At 41.9% G+C, this 24,412-nt stretch overlaps 1 protein-coding gene across 1 annotated transcript; it reads right to left on the bottom strand.

Annotated features, from left to right (window-relative positions):
* Window positions 1–15,010: 15,010 nt before the first annotated feature.
* LOC147709070 (uncharacterized) lies at window positions 15,011–16,063 on the bottom strand. The gene has a single exon (XM_086925429.1). The coding sequence runs from the start codon at window positions 16,061–16,063 to the stop codon at window positions 15,011–15,013; it is 1,053 nt and encodes a 350-aa protein (XP_086781555.1).
* Between the last annotated feature and the right edge of the window lie 8,349 nt (window positions 16,064–24,412).

Genomic DNA, 24,412 nt, shown 5'->3' with positions numbered 1-24,412 from the left:
CTTCCTCTTGATCACTTTCTTCTCACTCTGTCCTCCTGCTTGTACTTCCTTGCATCACCTCCCCTTCACCATAACACCTCTCTCACACACACTGTCTCTCTCCTTATCTGTAAGAACAGCATTTTATTTTCCTTTGGTGCTGTCAATAGTTCAATAGCTATGTATACCTCCTTCACACATTTTCACATTAATGGTAGTTATAACCAGCATATATGTGACCTTTGCTTGGTGAGCGCTGGAGATCCAAAAGGTGGATGAGCAATTACCCTCAACACCTTTACTACTCACTGACATGTACTGTCAGTAACTCACAGTCTTTATCTTTAACTTCAGAGCTCTCAAAGGTGGCTCCTCATGAACACTCACTCACAACCTGACCACATTCAGACACATAAGGATGACTCAGAGGCTTATTTACAAGAGGCCTGCCCCGCTGGAGTGTCACTTTTTTTGACACTCCAGTGTCACATGCCTGTCAATCATATCTATGAGGCTATGCAAAGTCAACCTACATGGCTTTGCTTGGCCTCATAGATATGGAGTAAGGCAAGGCAGCGCAAATCACTGCGTTGTCGTACCCTGCGTCAAGGAGGCGTTCTGTGGGCACTGCAGTGGATTTTCCCACGCAACACCCATGGATTTTGACGCTGCCTCAGATTTACAAAATCACTTAAACATAAGGCAGCTCCAAAGCCTTACGCCTCCCCAGAACTGCTGCAACGATGAGAAATGTTATAATTTCTCCTAAAATGAGGGAAACTCTCTTCTGTTTTTGTGCAGGAAGGTGGCTCTTCCTGCACCAAAACAATCCTGCCTACAACATGGACACCCTTGCACCATTGTGCAAGGGTGCCTGCGTTGGCATCAGGCACCAAATTGTGCACTGCAACTGGCTGGAAGGACAGGAATACACTGTATTCTGGTGAATAGTGTGCATTCCTGTCCTTTCAAATTGGCGTAGAACAGCATAGCAAAAAGACTTATGGCACTACTCGACAAGTTTTTCTTTATAAATGAGGCCATCAGTTCTCAGTATGAATTATCTGAATTACCTTTGTTGCTTAAAAAATACACTAACAGGTGGCAAAAGCAAATGGAAGATGAAGTAAACATGAAATGTAAAGATGGACTGCATCACTGCGTGATTGTTGAGAAATCCATCTGTGTTTTTTGCTTTTAAAATTAAGAACCTGAAAATAGAAGGAAGCAGGGACCCATTTCAAAATCAGTTTTTAATTTCCGCTGGGTCTGAGATCCTTCCTGACCCACCCTACTTGCAAGGTACAGCGGACTAAAAGGTAGAGTAAACATGTATATCCATGTCACCGGGATATTGATTCCAGTTCAGCCCTTCTAGTTATCGATCACTGCTTTCTGGCAATCGTAGTTTTCATTACCAACAACTAACCTAATTGAGCTGACACAGCCACTCTTTTATACTATTTGACCATTGAGCTGCCTGATGGTTGAATTGTGAGCGCCCTTGAATATATTATTTTTACTTGTGTTCTGTAATGTCATTGCATTCCTGAGGTTCGGGGTTCTACTGTTACACGGGCCATTTTTCGCCTGAGTTGACTTCTGGGCAGTAGTTTTCCTCTGGACTCCTTGTTGTGTATTTCTCGAAGGCTTGTTTAGATTTATACTAGATTTTGGAATAACGTTTCTTTTAACTTCTCACCTTCACCTTTTCCTCATTACCGAACCATCACAATTTTGCATCAGGGAGGAAACCGATTTTTTACTTAAAACAAGCCCACAAGGCATTAATTTGTGGCTCCGTTATTTAGACAAAATATTGAGTTGTGAATATCAGGTAAGTAAAATAGTTGTCAATAATATTGTTAATATCATTTTCAATAATATAGCTGAAAAATATTGTTTTTTAGTTATCTTAATGCATTTGAGTTTATGTGTTATTATTGTTTGTATCATTGGTAATACTATTTTTAAATATAGTGTGTAATTTTAAGTGATTTATCATTTTTATTTTAATTGCTAATAGACATTTCTAATGTAACAGGTTCCTAGGTTTGCAGTGGTATGGGGGGAAGTTGATTAAGCAATAATTTAATTAACAATTAATTATTAATTTATTGTTAATTGTTTAATTGATTATTCATTGTGTAATAAGTGTAATATTTATAATTTTTAGTTATATATTAGGTGCGGGCTGCTGGGTTTGTATGGGTTTAGGGTGGAAGTTAACTAAGTATTAACTACCAATTAATTATTAATGTGTTATTAATTATTTCATTGATTATTAATTATGTAAATTGTGTGATACATTTATATATTAGTTATATATTAGGTGTGGGCTGTTGGGTTTGTAGAGATATAGGGTGGGAAGTCAATTGAGTAATAATTATCAACAAATGATTTATTTTTCATTACTTAATTGATCATTAATAATGTACATTATGTAATAATGATTTATTTTTGTTATGTTTTAGTTGCAGGTTGCTAGGTTTGTAGGGGTATAGGGTGGGGCATTAATTACATAACAATTAATTAACAAATAATTATTACTTTTTTATTAATAGGTTAATTGATTATCAATTATGTAAATTGTGTTACCCTTATTTATTTTAGTTATAGTTTAAGCATGGGCTGCTAGATGTGTGGGGGTATAGTGTGGGAACTTGAGTAATACATAGATACCAATTGTTTAAATTGATAATTATCAACTTTTTCATAATCATGTAAATTGTTTTTTATTTTTTTTAACTATAATTATTTTTGGTTAATTAATAATGTTCATAATACGAGTTTTATATTTGTTCTAAATTAATAGGGTTATTCAAATATGTAATGTGTTTGAAGTGAAGTTGCACAGACTTGAGTGGGAGTAAATCTTACTGCTCCGAAGTCCAATGCTTTCCCTACTGCTGTTCAGACTGAAGTGGGAATTGTAAATATTACCCCTCCGAAATCCAACATTTTCCCTACTGCTGCACAGACTGGAAAGGAGATTGTAAATATTACCCCTCCAAAGTCCAACACTTTCTGTACTGCTGCGCAGACTGGAGTGGAAATAGTAAATCTTACCCTTCCGAAATCCAATGCTTTCTCTACTGTTGCACAGACTGGAATGGGAATAGTAAATCTTACCCCTCCACAGTCCAAAGCATTCTCTACTGTTGCACAGACTGCAGTGGGAATAGTAAGTCTTACCTTTCCGGAGTCCAATGCTTTCACTACTGGTGCACAGGCTAGAGTGCGAATACTAAATCCTACCCTTCTAAAGTCCTACGCTTTTCCTACTGTTGCACAAACTCGAATGGGAACAGCAAATGTAAATTCTCTGAAGTCCAAGTCTTTCTCTAATGTTACAGAGACTGGAGTGGGAGTAGTAAGTCTTACCCTTCTGAAGTCCAAAGCTTTCCCTACTGCTGTACAGACTGGAGTGATAATAGTATATCTCACGCCTCCAGAATCCAATGCCTATCCTACTGTTGCATAAATTGGAGTGGGAATATTGTATCTATTAGTTCCAGACTTCAAAACATTTCTTAAGGATATTTAAATATACCTACCTATTATTATTAGTTACATTTTTAGATTTTATATTATTTGTTCATATATATATTTTTTACCTTTTGATAATATTTATAGTAAATGTCTTTTTTGGGATTATATAATTTTTATATTTAATTAATTTGGTAATTTATTTAATGTTTTGCAGTTGATTTGTTCACATTTTTTATGAATATGTATATATTCACTGAAACAACCATAGGTTTCAGGAGCGTTCTAGTTAGTTGGACATTTCGCTCATACAAAACCATTGAAATTCCCCCCGTTATATTTAGTTCAGCTAACTATAACTCATGCGGCCGCAATGCACTGCTGATGACGTCACATATTACATCACTTATGACATGGTCAGTGACATCACTCATGACATCACTGATGACATCTCAAATGATATCACTGATGACATCACTGATGACATCATCCAGTGAATGTGTGTTTTTCTGAAAATTAAATATGTTTTATATATGTATATCTCAAGGTCGATGGAAGAATAAATGGGTATATAAGTGTCTAAATGGATGATTTTTTTTGAAAAATTGATTGTATAACTGACTGATTAAGTGGGTCTTAGTGAATACATGGGTTAGTGAATAATGTTTAAATTTATAAATATCTATCACTCTCTCACTTTATGTATAAGTGGCTGCATGGGTTGGCGAGTAGCTACATGAGTGTCTATATAGGTTATTCGTTAGTTTTTTGAGTATCAATATGAGTGCCTGTATGGTTCGGTGGCGGGTATTACGTAGTGCATAGATGCATGAATGAGTGACACTGTTTGTATGTGTTGAAGACAGCATGTGTGCAGGACTGTATGGGTGGATGAGTGTGTGTATGGGTGTGTTAGTTAATGAATGACTTTCTCAATAGTGTCTTTATGAGTAACTACATATGTATTGGTATGTCTATTGTTTTAAAAATGTTGGTTTCTATTTTTGAGTGTGTGTATCAAAGGTTATATTAGGGCGAGAGGAGGTCTGCCACTCTATCACAAGAATGATGTCATCAGTGATATCATTTGAGATGTCATCAGTGATGTCACTGACCATGTCATGAGTGATGTAATATGTGATGTCATCAGCAGTGCATTGCGGGCGCGTGAGTTATAGTTACCTGAACTAACTATAATGGGGGAATTTCAATGGTTTTGTATGAGTGAAATGTCCAACTAACCATAACTTCCCTGAAACCTATGTTTTTTTCAGTGAATTTCTAAGGTTTTTGAAATGCTAACTCCTAACTATAACATGCCTGAAAACTGTGTTTTTTTCAGTTCATTTCTAAGGTTTTTTAAATGCTAGTTTCTAACTATGCCTACAGAGGTAGGAATTGTGAAGAAAGAGGTAAAAACACACCCTGAAAGAAGAAAAAGAAAAGCAGAAAAAAGCAACAGAAGTCCTCAAAGATAAAGAAAAGCGTAGGAAGAAGGAAGACGTGCAGAAAGAACAAACAGAGGAGCAGAAGGAGGCCTTGTTGCAAAATCATCCTGTACCCTCAACTTTTTCAGATGGGTACTGGTGGTAACTGACTCTGACTAACCAGTCCTAGAGCCAGTGCTATGTGAAAAGAAGCTTAGAATACAGTTAAAACACCTGCATACACTAGGGAACACTATGCGCTGGGGTACCCCTGTGATTACCATGGCCTCCTCTGTAAGACCCAAGTACATAATAGGGCAGGGGGATTAAAACTACCTCTTAAAATGCGCCACAGGGCGCGTTTGCACACTGGTGAAGGGAGGGGGGCTGAGCTGACGTGTGCAAACACACCCTGTGGCCGTTTTCATTTGGTGGATAAAGTCCCCTTGAATCCTGAGTGTCCCTTGGGAACAGCTAGCCCACCAGGAATCTCCAGTTAGCACCACAGAGCTGAGTTTCAGAGAGGTGTAAAAATGGGCACAGCCTGGACCACCTCTCTGCAACGCAGCGGCGCTTAATGGAAGCACCTGGTGGACTAGTTGGCCCCTAGGGGCCCTCAGGATTGAAGGGGAATGATTTGCCCAACTTAAAACGCACCACAGGACGTGTTTGCACACGTCACCTCAGGCCCCATCCCCTCCCTTCACCACTCTGTAAATGCACCCTGTGGCCATTTTAAGTTGTGAGATTAAGTCCCCTTGAATACTAAGGGTCCCAAGGGTCAAACTAACCCACAAGGTACCTCCAGTAAGCGCTAGAGAACTGCATTGCAGAGAGGTGTAAAAAGGGGCGTGGCCTCTGAACACCTGTCTGCAACGCAGCTCCCTGGTGCATACTGGAGATACCTCTTGGGCTAGTTGGCCCTCAGTGACCTTCAGTATTGAAAGAGAATTAATTCCCCAACTTACAACTCATCACGGGGCGCGTTTGCACAATGGTGAAGGAAGGGGGCGTGTCCTGAAGTGACATGTCTGCAAATACTCCCTGTGGCGCGTTTTAAGTTGGAGAATTAATTCCTCCTCAATCCTGAGAGTCCCTGGGGGTTAACTAGCCCACCAGGTACCTCCAGTATGCGCCAGAGAGCTGCGTTGCAGAGAGGTGTTCAGAGGCCATGCCCCTTTTTACAACACTCTGCAACGCAGTTCCGTGGCGCTTATTAGAGGTACCTGGTGGGCTAGTTAGCCCCCAGGGACCCTCAGGATTGAAGAGGAATGAATCCCCAACTTAAACCGCGCCACAGGGTGTGTTTGCACACATGTCAACTCAGGCCTCTCCCCCTCCCTTCACCACTGTGCAAACGCGCCCCTGTGGCGCGTTTTAAGTTGTGGATTAACTCCCCTTGAATCCTGAAGGTCCCTGGGGTGCAACCAGCCCACCAGCTACCTCCGCAAAGCGCCACAGAGCTGCTTGCAGAGAGGTGTAAAAAGGGGCATGGCCTCAGAACACCTCTCTACAACGCAGCCCCCTGGCGCATACTGAAGGTTCCTGGTGGGCTAGTTGGCCCCCAGGGACCCCCAGTATTCAAGTGGAATTCGGACCCAATCTGCAAACGCGCCGGGGGGCGTTTGCAGAGTGCTGAAAGGAGGGGGCATTGCCTCTGTTTTTTTTTAAGAAGGGGGCTGTGTAGTCCCCCTTCTTTTTCAAATTTTTTGACCCTGGGGACCTCATCCCCCAGGGCCTGCCCCTGATTTTTTTAAAACAAATAAAAAAAATTAGAAGGTAGAAGGGGGCTGCTTTCCCCCCCTCCCGAGGCCTTAATCTGCCCCGGGGACCCCATCCCCGTTGGCATGGCCTTTTTTTAAAATTTAAATTATTTTGGAGTGGAACTGTGTTGCCCAACTCCTCTGGCCACTTATGGCCCCGGAAACCCTATCCCCCGGGGCCGGCCCTTGTTTTTTTAAAATTATTAATTTTTTAACATTTTGGAGAGCGGGGCCATGTGGCCCCTCTTCCTGGACACTTGTAGGCCCGTGGAACCCATCCCCCGGGGCTGGCCCTCTCTGTTGGGGACCGTGGGGGGTCCCCAATCCCCCACGGTCCCGCCGGCTCCCCGCGTACCTCGGGAGCCCGCATTGCTTTTCCACATAGGGAGCTGCTAACATGCAGCTCCCCATGTGGAAAAGCAATTTGGTTTGAATTTTGAAAAAGAGAGCAGGTTTCCCTGATCTCTCTTTCAAAATTCAAACAAAATTTGCTATGGCAGGGAGGGAAACGCGAGGCTCCCGGCCTGCCATAGCAAACTACAGTGTCCCGGGGTTGGGCACCACGGGACACTGCAGGAGCTGGCCCTGGGGGGTGGTGGTCCCCAGGGACATGACAAGGCTCCAAGAGGGTGGCTGCGTGGCCCCCATCCCGCAATTTACAAAGCCCCGTGCTGTGCTGGTCTCCGAGGCTGGTGGGTCTGTCACGGACCCCTCAATTTAGATATTTAGAGCCCCAGGGAGGTGGCAGCCACCGGGGTGTGTGGGGGGGCTTAAGCGCCCCCCACACAAGGTTTTTTTTTAAAAAAGCCCTGGGGTAGCGGTCCCTGGGGCTGTGTGCCCCCCGCAATCACAATTACATTGATCCCCGAGGTGTGGCGGGCTGCGGGGGGCGTGTGCCCCCGCAATTATTTATGCTTTGCCCCGGGGTGGCGGTCCCCGGGGCAATGTGGACGGGGATTGGGCCCCCCACACTTTTTTTAAGCATGCCCCGGGACGTGACACCCTGCGCGGATTTTGACGATTTTAAAAACAAAAGATTATTCCCTTGTGGGACCCCCTAAGCAGGCCTAGTGGGTCAGCGTGTTTCTACCCTGCCCCCTTTTCGTGTTTTTTGCATTTTTTTCTCTGCTTTCTCGTCCCTCGGTTCTACCGAGGCACAAGATGGCTGCAGACACTTCCTGGTTTGGAGTGTTGACAGCCAATTAGCAAACAGCTTGTCATCGGGAGGGTGCACAGATACTGAGTGGCTATAGATATATATGTGAATTTACTTTTGATTTTCTCAGCAACTACTGAATGGATTTACACCATTTATCAAAAAGGCACGACTCTGAACTAAGGGCTACCTTTTTGACAAATTTGGTGTAATTCCGTTCAGCATTTCGGGCTGTAGCTGCGGCTAAAGTGTCCTATGGGAAATTGCATGGGGAAAACACGTTTTGTGATGCCCTTTTTTCTTGGCCCCCGCTGGACGAATCACCCCCAAACTTTCAGGATAGGAGCGGACCGGAGCGCCCCACGAGTTTTGAAAATTTCGTGAAGATTTATCAACCAGCGCCAAAGTTATTTGGAATAGAATGTTGCGGATTTCCTATGGAAAATAGGCCCTAACTATAACTACCAACTGGCGACCACCAGTAGGTAATCTATATATTAAAAAAGTATATTTTTGTATGCTTTTAGCAATATTATTGTGAAACGATATATTTTTTCGGTGTTTTTGTACGTATAATTATAGTGAAACCATATTTTTAAAATAAATATTTTTGACGCTATTGTTTAATATCACGATATTCTTGTTTTCAATGTTGTTTGAGTAATCTTTTCCTATACAGCTCTAAGGAATACCTCTTTTTCTTTTAAGGGCATTTCAAGAGTAGATGCTCCTTTTATGCATTTCTTGGAAACTATGGTATTTTTAACTGTCTTCTAAAAGGCTGCACACTTTCAAGGGCCTCTTCAATCTTGCTGGTAACTTACTAACTGTTACCTTGCTTGTCTTCAGTGCAGCTTCCAGGAATTCTCTGTGTGATTTTCGAATTATTTACATTCAAGTGCATACTGGGTTTCTGTTTTTCAACTGGAGTGGTTGTCGCAGAGACTTGACTCTAGCGCATTGAATTTTGGGGCAATTTGTGCAACACAGTGCATTCTGGGGCAGTAACATGCATCAAAATACTCAAGGAGTTGTGCACATCATGTTTGAATGTTCGGAAAGAAAGAATATTCTGAGCAAATTTCCACTTTCTGAGTTGGGTCTTTTTGATTTGTTCTGTTCCTGAGCGTATATCATTTTTGTATTTGGAACATATTTTTAAAAAACATGGATTCAGGTCAACTTCTTCACATTCAGCCAAGTCCTTTTCTACATGTTCATGGAAACCAAATGTTAAATGGCAACAATGGTATAGGGTATTTGAACATTGTATTGTTGATTTTGATTGGTAAGACTTCACCTTGAAGAAAGAAAGCACTTTTATTCAGCTTGCTGGGAGATGCTGGTCAGGATATTTTTGACAACCTTCCAGAAATAAATCCGCCAATCAGACACTTTATCCCTTGGGGTGTTTTTACAGAAGCTGTTCAGCGTTTAGAAAAAGGAGTTACTGAGCAGCCAAGTACTAGACATGTCTTTGAAGTCTCCCCCACTTCAAAGGCACAACTGGGTATAAGTACTGAACATCTGTCACCACCACTTCAGTACACTTCTGGACCTGTGAAGACTCTGCCAAAGAAGAAAAATTGTTGTGCTGCTGAAGGACTCCCACTCTGTTCGACTGCTGCTTTGCTGGACTCCTGCCTTGCTGCGCTGCCCTGCTGCATGCTGTTCCCCTGCCTGGGTGAGAAGGACTGGACCTGCATCACTTGAACCCAGAGTGACTCCAAGGGCTAGCTGACTGGCCTCCAGACCTGAAATCTCAGGGACATAAAAGACTTCCAACTTAGCTTCTTCTGCACCCTTCCAAGTGGTTCCAACCCTGACCTGAACCCTTGGAGATGATGCCTAAGGTACTTGCTTCAGCAAAACTCATGCCTCCACTGTCGAACTGGCACATCAGCGCTGTTGCATGTATCAGAACCGGCGCATCACCTCTGTTGCTTGGATCAGAACCAGCACAGCACTCCTGTTGCGAGGATCAAAACCAGTGCATTGCTCCAAGAAATAAATATCATATCTCAAGTTCTACTTATTGGATTTTTGTCATTTTTTTATTTATTAAATTAAGTGCTGTTTTTCTAACCTAGTGTGGAATCTTTTTGTGTGTTTTTTCACTGCTTTACTAAGTGTTGAACATTTACTTTACACAACGTCTCTAAGTTAAGTCTGACTGCTCTGTGTCAAGCTACCAGAGGGTGAGCACAGTTTAAATGAAGGATTTCCTGCTTCTTACGCTGACTAGGATTGTGGTTGCTGATGGCAATCATGATGGGACCCCCTTAAAGTTTAAGGTACGGCCAGGGAACAGAGGGGAAGAAATAGGACATAGCAACAAGAAAGGTGTTCCCTCAGTGGCCACAATTTTTCAATACAGGTATACATCCCATTCTTAGTGTATCAAAGGTGACAGATTCACAACAACCTTTTTTTTAATTTTCTTCATAAAATATATGAAGTTTTTTATTTTCTATTAAGCATTGCTTTCAAGTATTTATATTTTTTCGTATTATTTAAGTTCATAAGAGACATTTAATCACAATTTTAACATTTTATAAATAATTTCATGGTTCATACAATAAGAAAGAAAACGTTTTTCAAACAAGACCATAACTATATACACAAGAAAAACTATTTATACAGATTCATATTCCCCTGATATCACACAAACAATCCTAACATGCTCACACATTCATACCCTCATTACAATCACATCCACACCCTCTGAAAAAGGAAACTGATTCTTAATTGGCAGGGAGCCCCCCACCAACTAGTGGGTCTCAAAACACAATGTGAGACCCCGCACTTTGTCGACGCGCGTTTCGGCGGCACACGGCCACCTTCCTCAGGACCTCTTCCAGGCAGTCAAGCCCACATGTACAGGGGACTTAAAATATATAGTAAAAAAATAAACTGTCACCAACTAAACTTTCTGTAAAAGCAGTAACCAACCCATTTGTACAGAAGTCTGTTAGACCTGTCCATCCTTTGGGTGGTCCCTCCTATTAGTTATTTATTTTTGTCTCCTTTTTGCCCCTCAATTCCTTTCATTTTTATGTCCACTGGAATGTTTAGGTGTTGTCCTGGGGGTTAGGTACTCCTTAACCTTATAGTTCCTCATAGGCCTTGAAATCCCTCCTTTTCTAGGGCAAGTTTAGCTACACAAAATGGTGGCCAGTAAGTGCCATAACTGATTTCCTCAGGGAAGGGGCCCATAGAGCAACATAGGGAAACTCTAGAACCTTCCAGCTGGTTCTGGCAGCCTGGGGTCAGCCTATATAAGGTCAGGACAAGGGCGGCCATTTTAGAGTGACCCGAGGAGCTTGAGTGAAACCTGGTGAGGAGAAAAGCAGTACTGTAGGGAGGAAGGCGCACTGTGAGGGGTTAGATCGTCCCACGGGCCGGCTGCTCTACTGTGCTGGTGTGTCCCCCTACCTATTGACTAAGCCCTGGCACCGCTTTATCATCACTAGCTCTATACATCGAATTGTGCCCCAGAGAGAAACGTGGCTGGGCTGCTTTTGAAGAGCTTCAGACGACTGGCCTGGGAAATCAACCGGGAGAGCACTTGATTGTAAAGGAGACTGCCTGCCATTTTAGAGTGACCCGAGGAGCTTGAGTGAAACCTGGTGAGGAGAAAAGCAGTACTGTAGGGAGGAAGGCGCACTGTGAGGGGTTAGATCATCCCACGGGCCGGCTGCTCTACTGTGCTGGTGTGTCCCCCTACCTATTGACTAAGCCCTGGCACCGCTTTATCATCACTAGCTCTATACATCGAATTGTGCCCCAGAGAGAAACGTGGCTGGGCTGCTTTTGAAGAGCTTCAGACGACTGGCCTGGGAAATCAACCGGGAGAGCACTTGATTGTAAAGGAGACTGCCTGGTTTCTTTTTTTTTCCCTCTTCGGGACCCAACCTGAACTGCTTCCACAAAGTGTGTGGGGTCGAGTAGAACATCGCCCCTTCCTCCAAGGGTCCTGTGTGTCCATAAGACTGAGGAAAGAACCTTACCTTGCTGCGGCTAGCGGCCGTTTTCCCTGTTACTGGGCTACTGTCCCCTTTTTTACAAGCCCGTTAGGTAGATCCAGCGGGGAGGGCCGCTTGGGGTCAGCAGGGCAGCAGTTCCTACGAGACGACATCGCGGAGGCCAATGAGGGCAGGCTAGCGAGATCCCAGAAGAAGGGGGCGGGAATCGGAGAAGGCCGGCCCGCGTTCGTTCCCTACCTCTCTGAGTCCTGAGGCGAGGGCGGGACGCAGAGCCGACAGCAACGCCGAGAGAGTCGTGGCGTAGTTCCGGCCCCTTCAGCTGCTCTGAGCCTACAGCGCCACGACCGGAATCACCACAGAGCAACGGTAACGTGGTCAGAGGAGGAAGTGGAGCTGTGTGATCTGACCGGGACGAATCTGTCCGACACCCGGTAAGACCGTGAGGTGAAGTGCAGGGCCGCAGGGCCTGAGTGGGCCTCGCTGTTGCCTCGCAGTGATAGGTGGGGAGAGTCTGTTCCAAACCAAGCTACCAGCGTTAAATGGAAGAAAGAACAGACATCGGAGGCCAGTAGTAAGCGGGCCTGGGGAAACCATTAGACTGTCGGTCATAATAAGGACGAGTGGAAAAGAAACAGGGGACAAGGTTGATGAATTCCCAAATATTTCATATAAACCCAATTGAAACATTCACCTGCTTAATTTGAACAGAGAGGAGTAAAATAGGCAGAGCTGTGCAAGCACTTAACTGAACTTTATTGAATGTGATAACTAGACTGCACTATTATAAGTTTTAAATTAGACGTGTTCTTTTTCATGTGAATCACTATCTAAGTAACCAGAAATCTGCTTATAACTTCCAGTATTAAGTTTAAGTGTTTATTACAATTGTTGAAAGGAGAGTTATAATAATGAGACACCCTTGCTGCAGAAAAATGGATGTGGAAAATGCTTGATGTACAACCTCATGTGTTAATTTTACAAAGCAAGAAAACTTAAAGAACTTTTATAAAATGAATCGTATTTTCCTAAAACTGGTGTAGCGTTGTTTTTGAATGGATGGACGCTGAATTACTGAAGGGTGTGACGCAAGCTTAACATTGATGCCTCTAGGTTTGACCTTCCTACTCTGTGTCAGGCTACCCTATGTGGTCTGGTGACCCCAGGTCCAACAAAGTCATTAGCATAATTCAAAATGACACCATAGCTCAACACATGACCAACCACAACCTGAGTCCTCAGTGTGTGTACCTGAACCATAATTATATGCAGAGCTAAGAAACATTAAGGAGTTTTATTAGAAAGAACCTAATTTTCAGAGAAGAAATTACTAAAGTACTAGGGAAACCAAACAATGCGACATATGTTTCCAGAGAGGACAAAAATAGTAACAGCACATTTCAAAAGATTCAAGATATACATTCATTTACTTACGATTAAAAAACATTTCTTCTGCTTAATCCCAGAAGAACGGTGTCACAGGTATGACCTACGTGTGATGGTAAGTCAAAAAGATATATTTTTCACTGTAATACCTAAGAGACAAAAGTTGGACCCCTTTCTAAATAGACTCATAATTAAGTTGTGAAGGCGATAAAGACATACTTCTAATAGACACGCTTGCCTTACCCCTATTCAGTAAGAGGGGATATCCATCGGAGTCCAGTTATGTAATAAAACGAGGATGACGCAGATCCAGTCATGCAGCAAGTAATGTGTTGTTCACTGGAATGATAAATGTCAACACTAAAAACGGTGATCCAGTTTGACCAATTCCTCTAACTCCTAACTCATTCACATCATGCCTCACTAATGCGGAAGAACCCACCTTTTCATAGAATCTGATAATCCCTTTCTGCAACGTAGTCCATCTAAGTTATGGTCTCATCCGTTTTCTAGTCAGTGCCCAGATAGGTAAATTTCTTGTATCCTCGGATAACCTACGATAAAAAAGGGACCAAAGTCTCAGTCTCTATAAGCCCCGAAAAGAAAACGAGGCACTTGGGTATAAAGGCGACTGATTTCTTATCAGGACAAGGATGTACTCACTAGCAAGCCCGCCACAGGAGAATCGGTGTATACCCCAAAAGACGATGTCTTAAATGTGTGGTCAATACACACATGTTTTATCAATGCTCATGTAACGGATAGATCAAATAACGGTGATCCCTTTTCAAAGAAAATTTAAAAATGCGCTGTGTACAGACAAGGAAAAGTTGACTACTAAGTACGAAAGCGAGACTATCCCCGTATATCTCAGTATCCCTATGCCGAACAGATCGAATTACGTTTGTTGACATTTTTAAGAAAGAAGAAAGGGGGGGTTCTAAGTAATCATGAACTGCTAAGTACTCAGTAAAGTTAACCACGCAGGAAAAAATAAGAGAGAAAGCCCGTAACCATCACATATTTCTACTTACTGCAGTGTCACACAGAGTGTGGATCAACGCGAGCTCCAACCGGGTAGTGTGATTCTAAACAAAGAACGTAGTCGGCGGCCATGATTTTAAGCTAAAAGAAACTGTGAAAATATTGCGATATCTAACAAACTGCAGTGAATCAAATATCGGCAGTGAAAATAGAAGGTGGACTCCCATCCCATATCTAACAGTTTGCCGTGAATCAAATGTCGGCAATGAAAATAGAAAGTGGACTCCCATCTATGTTATTACAATAACCGAGGGGATCATGCCGACAAGATGTGATGTTGAATCCTAACACACGATATTCTAACATAAACTCAGACAAAACGACTACGTCATGTGGTCAAATCCTCAGTAACCCAATTATATTAAGGGTAAAAAAGACATAAATAATGTATTCAAAGCAAAATAAAAAAAAATTTTTAATTCTTTATTTGGGGAATGATAACTAATCCATAACATACTATAGGCAGAAATAAGAACGGAGCAAAGTGTACCGATAATACCAAACAGTACCGATAATACCAAACAGTTCCCAAAATGAATAGGGACTGTAAAATATGTGTACTCGCATTGGTTCCAATCACAGTGTTCTAAAATATAACAGAGAGATGTCTCTGATCATCGAAGATCTCCCAAAGGACAGATGATTCCCTATGCTGCAAAACAGTGCCCAAAAGCAGCTAAAGGCAGAAACAAGACAAAATAGTCATTGACAAAATAGTCATTGACAAACACACAGTTATAGAGCTGGAGTAACAAAAACCAACTATGTGTAATAAAACGGACTCTATTTCGTGACATACCAAGATATTTCCTCGTTAAGGCCACGTTTAACGCAGTCCAAATGGTAAATCCAAAAGGTTTCACGTTTTTTGCGTGTAATTTCTGTTAATTGGCCTGATCTAGATTGCACTTTCTCCAAAATAGACCATTTAATTTCTTGCTCATCATGGTTCATTTTCAAAAAATGTGCAACTAACGGTGCCATCAATTTCTTGGTTCTAATAGCGGATTTGTGTTCGCTAAAATGTGTGCGGAACTCACGGCCAGTTTCTCCTACATAAGCCAACCCACAACCACAGAATAGAATATAGATTATATTTCTGCTGCGACAATTAGTCAGATAGCGAAGTTTGATTTCCTTGTCATTGTATTCAATGATCTCAGATGTAATTGCTGAGTCACAAGCATGACATGAACCACATCTATGGTTACCCAAAATGACAGGTAATCCTGTGATGGAACGTTGACCATCTAAGGGAGATCTTTTAATCTGACGAGTATGCACTAGCATATCCTTCAAGTTCTTATTTCTCCTGTAGGCTAGCAAGGGTAATGGCATGGGGGGAGCATTCTCGTCTGTATTCAGGATTATCCAGTTTTTATTTATAATGTTCCTGATTTTGAAATTCAAGGTTGAATGATTTATCAAACATGTGATCCGATTGTGCTTCAGACGATTTGACCCTTGTAGTAATGCTCCTCTATCGTAATATTTGGCTCTTTTGTAAGAGTGTCGCACTAATCGATGGGGGTAACCTCTCTTGAGTAATCTATCCTTAAGTGCATCTCCATGCATATGGAAGGCAGCCATATCCGTACAGTTACGCCGAATCCGTAAGAATTCCCCAAAAGGAATAGATTCCCTCTGGCAGTTGGGATGGTAACTGTCAAATTTAAGAATAGTGTTTTTGGCTGTAGATTTCCTGAAGAGACTCAGTTGTCCGCTGGTACCCTCAATGCTGATATCCAAAAAATCAACTTTGTTGTTATCATAGTTTACTGTGAACCTCAGGTTTGTATAGCTGGCATTGAGCCAGAGAACAAACGTTTGCAACATGTCAACTGATTCACTCCAAATGAAGAAAATATAATCTATAAAGCGTTTCCAAATAGATATATTCTCAAAAAATGAGGCCACTTCATTGTAGATGTTATGCAGTTCCCACTCCCCCATAAACGCATTTGCCACACTTGGGGCACAAGATGCCCCCATTGAAGTGCCCTTAATTTGTTTGTAAAGAGAGCCATTATATTCAAAGAAGTTGTTCATGAGCACAACTTCAAGACATTGCAAGATGAAGACATCTGGTCGGTTATCTGGGAACCTCTGCAGGAGAGCTGACACCGCCTGCAACGCCCGGCACTGAGGAATGTTAGTGTATAACGCCTCAATGTCGAGCGTCACAAGGATGTCAGTCTAACAGAAATGTTAAATGCTTGGGAGTGCAGCTAATGCTAAAGAGAAAGAAAAGAACCAGAATAGAGCAAGGAGAGCAGTTCAAAATTATATAGATGCTCAATGGGATGAATGTCAGCAAAGGTGGAGGAAGTGTGTAGTTGAGGGAGCTAGAATGTACCCAGATTTATACCACAGGAAAAGACTAAAAAGAATAGTAAACAGAGAAATGATGATAAGGAAGCTTCAAGGAAAGCAGACACTGATAGTGATTCAGGGGACGAAATATTAGAAGCTTTGTTGTACTCACGTACACCTCCATATGTGGCTCCTATAACAAATACAAATGGTGTTCCAAGCCCTAGTGCTACAGTGGCTACAGGCACTGTTGATCTAAGTATTATCCAGATTGAGAGTCCATTTCCAGCACTTACGATTGTCCTTGCACCTACTGAAACAGCTCCTACTGTAAATGCTCTGAATGTTATTGCTTCAATTTTGACTGTTCTTTCCGCAGTTTCACAAGCTGTAACAGCACAGACATTGGCAGTAACAGTTGCTACTGCACCAATTAATATTGTTCCAAGCACTGTTATTCAAGGTGCTGTAGGAGGAGTGACTGCGACCGGGTTTATCCCGACATTGCAGAATTCAGATTGCTGCCTGGACACCACCACAAAATGTCCAATCATTGAGATAAGAAAGGAGAATTGTTTTCACTACACCAATTGCCCAGGGAGAAACAGGATCATTTCATGATGGGATTTTTCCCTAATGGTTTAAGAGGACTTCAGAGAAGAAGAGAGTGGGAGAAACAGAGAGACCATCTACGAGCCAGGAAAAGGCGAAACCTTTTGATGTGCCAACATTGACGGTAGAATTAGAAGAAAATATCAGAGGGTGCTTAGGGGCAGATTTATGAAGGGCTTGCGCCATGTTTACGCCACCGTTGCGTGACGCAACAGCACGGAAACGTGGCGCATCCCTGCACCCTATTGACAACGTGACGCATCTAGGAGATGCGTCACGTTGTACAGCACTGCGCCATGAGGAGGCGTTCCTGCGCAAGGGGGGCGTTCCTGCGCAGGAACGCCTCCTGAAAGTGGCTGAGTGAAATCTATGATATTTCACTCAGTCACTTTCAGGGCAATGCTGCGTCAAAACCCTGCGCCTGCTTGAAGCAGGCGTAAGGCTTGAGGCAGCATTGAAAGAATAGGCCCCCCAGAGCATTGCTGGAGCTGCGTCGCGCTTGCGACGCAACTCTAGCAATGCGCCACATTTCCGGCACAGATGCGTCACGCATCTGTGCTGTTTTTGCCCCATGGTGCGCCGCATCATAAATGCGGCGCACCATGGGTGGCATAGCTGTGGCGCACTGTGGCGCATGTTAACTGGCGCATCCCTCGGGATGCGCCAGTTAACATAAATCTGCCCCGTAGTGTATTTAACTGCTGAATCGATATCAAGAAAATGCACTGATATATTTAAGTAAAGAAATTGCAAGATGTGCTGTTCCCACTCATGATAAATTAACTGAATTGGTTAGAAAATATGAGGTGGACCTTTGGACCTTTCTAGGAGTGTTCCCTTGAAGAAAAGCTTTAGGGCACAGCTAGATGGTGAAGCTATTGTGACAATGAGGTCCTCACGGATGAGATTACACTTTCAGAATTAGTACAAATTAATCTGCAAATGGAGTGATTTTGACACATTAGAAAGTAAGTTGGCAAAGAAACAGAAAATGAAAAGAAACAGTCAGATAACACTTAAACTAATGGTAAGCCTCCACCAGCAGCCCCAAATGGATATGAAGCTTTAACCTTCCCTCTGAGGGAAATTCCAGGTGGAGGGTATGTTCATGTTCCACCGATTAGGGGAGATCTTGCAACATATACAAACAATTTTCAGAAGGTGAGAGAAAATCCTGCACATGTTGATATATTTGTAAAAGTTTACAGAATCTGTACAAAGGTTTAGTGGACAGATTAGAATACTTTCTTTGATATTGTGGTACCGAATGATCTGTGGGCCCAATGCTAGATAGCTGTGCAATGGTCATGTTCTGAACCTCCATGGGATACCCATACTTGTGCACCTTCACCTGTTGCAATGACTAGCTACGATGAGATGATTACCTTTCTGAAAGGAAAAGTTCCAGTGAGAGATATTGATTGGTGAAAGATCAATAGAACTACACAAGAAGGTAAAGAATCAGTGCATGCTTACCATTAACGACTGATGCAAGTGTTTAAACAACACAGCTGGCAAGAAAATCCCAAAAGGGTAGATATGGGGAGTTTTGAATCACAGTTCGTTCTTGGGCTGGAACCACAGATCATTATGCACATACAACAGAATGTGGTTTGATGGCAGAAACACCTTTAGATGAGATCCTGAGGTATGCAAAATGCTGTAGTTGTGAGCAGGAAATGAAGCAGTAAAGACTTAGGGAGAAGCTTATGATTGCACCAACAAGGTTTTCTCATAAAGGCTTTCAGAATCAGTCGTGTGGAGGAAATGCTGGTTGGTTGTCATTATTGTAACAGACTTGGGCATTGGAAGAGAGAGTGTAGACAGAATCCAAATTGAGTAAGTGATGATGGTCAAATGCAAGGGGTAAACGCAAATGCAAAATGTTCCAGCTCAAGTGCCTGCCCAACAAATGCAGATGTCAATGCCATCACAATGTCCCATAATGCATGCTCCGATGTCCCCACATCCTATGGGTAATCTCAGATTCAATATAAATCAGTCAAGAGTGAAGAGTGAATACAAATCCATTCCAAAATCAGAAACCATTTCAACAGTTTCCCATGTTAGAGAACAAGAGTCTTGATTCTGACAAAACACAGTACCTGAGGGGGGAGGAAGAATGCATATTTGGCACAGTCTTAGAGGTAGACCAAAGTAGAAGGAGAAGTTAATGGCCAACATGTGTCATTTCTTTTTGACACAGGAGCTACCCATTCCACTGAACATCAGACGTCCCAGACCTTCCCTCCTCTCATAAAAGAAGATCCAAGTTGTAGATTTCAGTAATAAACAAATTACTAATCCTGTTTCAAAGAAAGTGCCTGTAAAAAATAGGTTAATTTGAGGAAAAACATGAGTTTGTGGTATGCAGTTCAAGCCCTGTAAATCTGTTAGGAAGGGATATTTTGTGTAAGTTAAATTGCACTATATACTGCACACTGGATGGTGTTGAATGTCAAACACACGATGAAGATGTTGAATTTAAAATGGCCAGGCAGAAAACAGCTATGGGGTTATATCATGTAAGAGATACTGTATAAAACAGAATTGTGGTATTTTTCGGGGAAAGACAATGGACTAATCAAAGATGTAGAACCAATCTGAAAAACAATAAAACCAAAGGCTGTGTTCCTGAGAACACCTTATAATTTAATACCAGAAACAGTGGCTGGAAGAATGTTAAGTCAATGGATTTTAAAAGAAATTGTTGGAAGACCTTGCATTTCTCCCTGTATGGGTTTACAGAAGATCAATGGGAAATACAGAAATGTAGAGGATCTTCGAAAAATGAACAAAGTTGTTCCATGTTGTTCCATGGTACCGAATTCAGAAACAGTATTATTTGCTGATGAGTGGTTTACCATTGTGGTTTTCTGTCAGGCCCTCTTCTCAATTCCATTGCATGAGGACAGTCAATTTCTGTTCTCATTTGTGTTTAGAGATAGAGTTTTGGCATGGTGCAGAGTTCCACAGGAGTACACAGAAATTCCTTCAATCTTTAATCAAATCTTGAAAAAGAATCTTGGGACTCTGCAGATGCCTTGTACTGCGGAGCGCTGCGCCATTTCCAAAACACAGGGATGCACAGTATTTATAAGAACATAGTACACTTCAGTGTTTTCCCCGTTGCTAAAAATAGCTGCATAGCTCCAACCCCGACACCCTTGCGTAATAGTGCAAGGGTGCCTGCGTTGTAGGGATGATTGTTTATGTGCAGGAAGGTGTCCCTGCCTGCACATAAATACTCAATATTGTTGATTTGCTATTTCTATGTGTGCATCACATACTTCTATTCTGCAGCACACATAGAAGTAGCAAATTTACTTTATTTAATGATTGTTTTTGTGCATGAATTGACAGTTATATGCACAAAAACAATCATTAATGATGTTTTGCTCTTTCTATGTGTGCTGCAGAATACATAGAAAAAGCAAAAACGAGGAGAAATAAAAGTATTTCTCCTCATTGCTCCAATCTAATGCCTGCTTCTGCATGGCGTTAGTTTTTGTAGCTGCCTTAGAATTACAGATCCTTTGTAAATCTAGGGCAGCGTCAAAAAGCAATGGGTTTTGTGGTGGAACGCCCACAGCAACACCCATTGCAAGTGCCTTTCACGCAGATACCTGCGTGAAAGGGTACCATATTTACAAAAAGTGGCTTAACGCTACTTTGTAAATATGGAGCAGGGCATTGCACCACCGGAACATCGCTGAAAGTGATATTCCGGTGGTGCAATCCCCTAGTACATATGCCCAAGGTATCTCCGAGCAAATTGAAATATTGTCAAAAAGAAGTCCTATATATGGTACATATAATTGAGAAGGGAATTAGAAAGGTGTCACAGGAGGGAATAAAGACAATTTTGAAGATGAATCCACCTAGAACTCAGAGAGAGGTCGGAATGTTCCTGGGTATGGTTAGCTACTGTAGACAGTGGATACCTAACTTTTCCCTAGTAGCCAAGTCTTTAATTAGGCTGATGCACAAGGATGTGCCTGATACGCTTCCATGAGACAATAATTGCTTGAAAGCATTCCTAGAGCTGAAAGAAAGTCTGCCATGCCCCAGCTCTAGGAATGCATGATTACAGTAAGATGTGCACATTGTTTTGCAGTGAGAGGAGAGCTTTGCTCTGTCTGTGCTTACTGAGTTGCATGGAGAATCATAAAGGCCTGTGGCATATTGTTCACAGCACTTGACCCTTGTGCCGTTGGACTGCCCACCTGCCTTAAAGTGGTTGTAGCAGTTGGTGTCAGTATTGAGAGATGTGAGAGCATAGTGATGGGACAGCCTCCGGTTGAAGTTTTGCTCAGAGAATGTTGTATGAAAAAAGTGTTAGAAGCTAAATCCAGCTACATTATTATGATTGCCTGAGAATTAAATTGATGGGTATGAAAATGAACATGACTTTCTAGATGTTACGATGTATGCACCAAGCCACGACCAGACATTAAGGATGAACAGTTCGATGAGCCTGATTATGTAATTTTTGTGGATGGCGCATGTCTAAAAGACAATAAATGAACTTTAAGTGCAGCTTATGCAGTTTCCACAATTCAAGAAGTGGTAGAAGGGTCTTGGCTTTGAGTTGTTACCTCTACCCGAGTGGCAGTTATTTGCCCTTGAAAGAGCTTGTTGTCTTTCAGCTCAATTGAGAGTGACTATATTTACAAATATTCAATATGGCTATGGTGTGGTCCATGACTTTTGACAGTTATGATCACAGAGGGGATTTATGACATCATCAGGTTCCCTGATAAGACATGGGGAATATGTAATGGGATTACTGGAAGCTTTGCAGTTAACCTAAGAGATTGCAGTAGTTAAATGTGCAGCTCACATAAGTGGCAATGATTATGTTGCTGTTGCAAGTTGCAATGTTGATGAAGTTACATGGTACTGTGCATTTGTGGCATGCACATTTAATGGTGAATATGCAAATGAATTCGAAGAGGACACTAGATTTTTGATGTTGCTTGCAGTAGCTGACACTTAGGAAGAAATCAAAAGATTACAGGAAGAATTTTCAGAGGAAGAACAGCAAGGATGGATCAGAGCAGGGTATGCTAACATTTGGGTTTCAGCAGATGGAAGGTCAGTGATGCCAGACAGTTTATTGATTCCCATGACACAACATTTCCATGGCCCTGGATATTTTGGAAGTAATGTCATGGTTAGGCAGATTTGGTTCAATCCCAGATTCTGAGTTTAAGCTCATAGGTGTGTTACATGTCACCAGATTAATGTTGGAAGGAGAACCCCTGTAACACTTAGCCGTATTGGAAGAGCAGGAGGACCCTTTAACAGGATGCAGTTGGATTTTATCGCAATTCATGTTTGTAATGGATAGAGATATATTCTGGATAAAATGTGCAATGTCTCTCAATGGCTGGAAACCTACCCAGCACGGAGGAATGACAACCTCACTATAGCTACACTTCTGTTATGAGAACTCATGCAGCTGTTCGGATTTCCAGTTTCTCTTGAGTCAGACTGAGGGACTCATTTCAATAATGAGGAACTTAGAATGCTGTGTGTGGCTCTTCAGGTGACACTGAGGTTACACTAAAGGTACCATCCCGAGGCTTCGGGTTGGTGGAGCAAGTAAACAGAATTTGTACATCCACGTAATTGAAATAGCCAGATGCTTCACTGATCTTGAGGAGTATTCAAAGCACTCCTGACAGGAGAACAGGATTATCACCTCATGAAATCCTCATGGGTTGTGCTTTGACATTGCCTGTTGTACCTGCAAATGAGCCTGTAAACATCATAGATGACATGATGATCAATTACTGCAAAGGATTAGCTGATGTGGTGCGTTCTATTTCTCACCAGATTGAAGCTGTCATTCCCAGTCCACATCAGGAACAGTGCAAATACCTTAACCCAGGTGACTGGGTTTTGGTGAAGAAGTATGTGTGAAAATCCTGCCTGAAGTCAAGGTGGAAAGGCCCCTACCAGGTCATCCTAATTACAAACACTGCTGTCAAATGTGTTGGGATACCTAATTGGGTGCATGCTTCACACACTCAAAGAGTAAGGTACCAGTACAAAGAAGTAGTGTTCTTTGAGCCAAAACCAAGATCTCCTGTATGTCCAGAAGGACCAGAGGAAAGTGACGTACAGTCAAATTTTTCACCGGCGCAAGGTCATTAAATCTCACAAAGTGGTGTGGTAACACACACGGAAGAGAAAGAAATAAGAATTGAAATAAAGAATCTCTGAAAGCACCACAAGAGCAATAAAATGATCCAGATGAAGGAATGAGTGTGAGAAGAGAAAGACCTGCATGGAGATCTGAATGGTAGGATGCAATTGTGATCAAGTGTGCCACTTGAACAAATACCACAAACTATCATTGAAGAAACAGTGTCCTGTGATGTAAGCAAAACAGAAGATCAACAGGAACCAAGGAGATCCAAGAGAGCAAGACTGCCTTGCCTAAGGCATTCTGCACCTGAATGGACCTACTATACAGAGAATGTGTCAAATGCATCTGATCAAAATCCTAATTAACTGAGATCAGAGTTATTTGAACCTCCATGATATGTCACACTGAGAAAATAGCATTGATTAAATGAGATTTCTGAAACAAAAATTACAATCAGAAAAGTTTACAAGCACTATTTAAAGAATACAAAAACGGAATCAAATTGATGACACCTGATGAACTGGGCTTAAACCTACAAAATAAAGATTGTAATAAATGAAACTAACAATAAACAATTATTGAAAAATAAATAAAAAGAATTAAGGAGAATTCCTTAGTGCCAAGGTTGCAGTAGAAGAGTAGGGATAACACAATAGAAGAAGATGGAGTAGGGCTAAGGATGTCTCACAAAGTTGTCTGTATGGAAGCTGGATTAAATAACCACGAGTAGTTAAGCAAGAGGTTTTACACAATTGCACAAGTAGAAATCAATGCTGAATATTAATCTGCTAGCTGCTATTATTCTACTTATGGTCTGACTTTAGCCAAAAGTATGTATCCTTACTAAAGCTAAGTGTAGAATAATAATTGTTGTCACACTAATAGTTGTTATATTAGGTATTATAATCCTTTTTATTGGTATGAATTTTACAATTGGGTCTACACCTGCACCGACAATGCTAGCTCACACAATAGATGAGATTAAACTAAGGGCCTCATTTGTAGATTATACAAAAAGGAGAGTTTTCAACTAATGTCTATTCTAGATTCGTTCAGGAATACACTCAAGCTTTTTTACATACTAAGGACTGCTACGTTTGTGC

This window comes from Lissotriton vulgaris, chromosome 6 (genome assembly GCF_964263255.1).
Source record: "Lissotriton vulgaris chromosome 6, aLisVul1.2, whole genome shotgun sequence".
Classification (NCBI taxonomy): Eukaryota; Metazoa; Chordata; class Amphibia; order Caudata; family Salamandridae; genus Lissotriton; species Lissotriton vulgaris.
Note: the sequence above shows the minus strand (reverse complement) of the source record. Positions and strands in the feature narration are given on the sequence as shown.

Excerpts from the sequence above, each read along its gene's own strand:
- LOC147709070 (XM_086925429.1), bottom strand. The coding sequence starts at position 16,063 with ATGTTGCAAACGTTTGTTCTCTGGCTCAATGCCAGCTATACAAACCTG.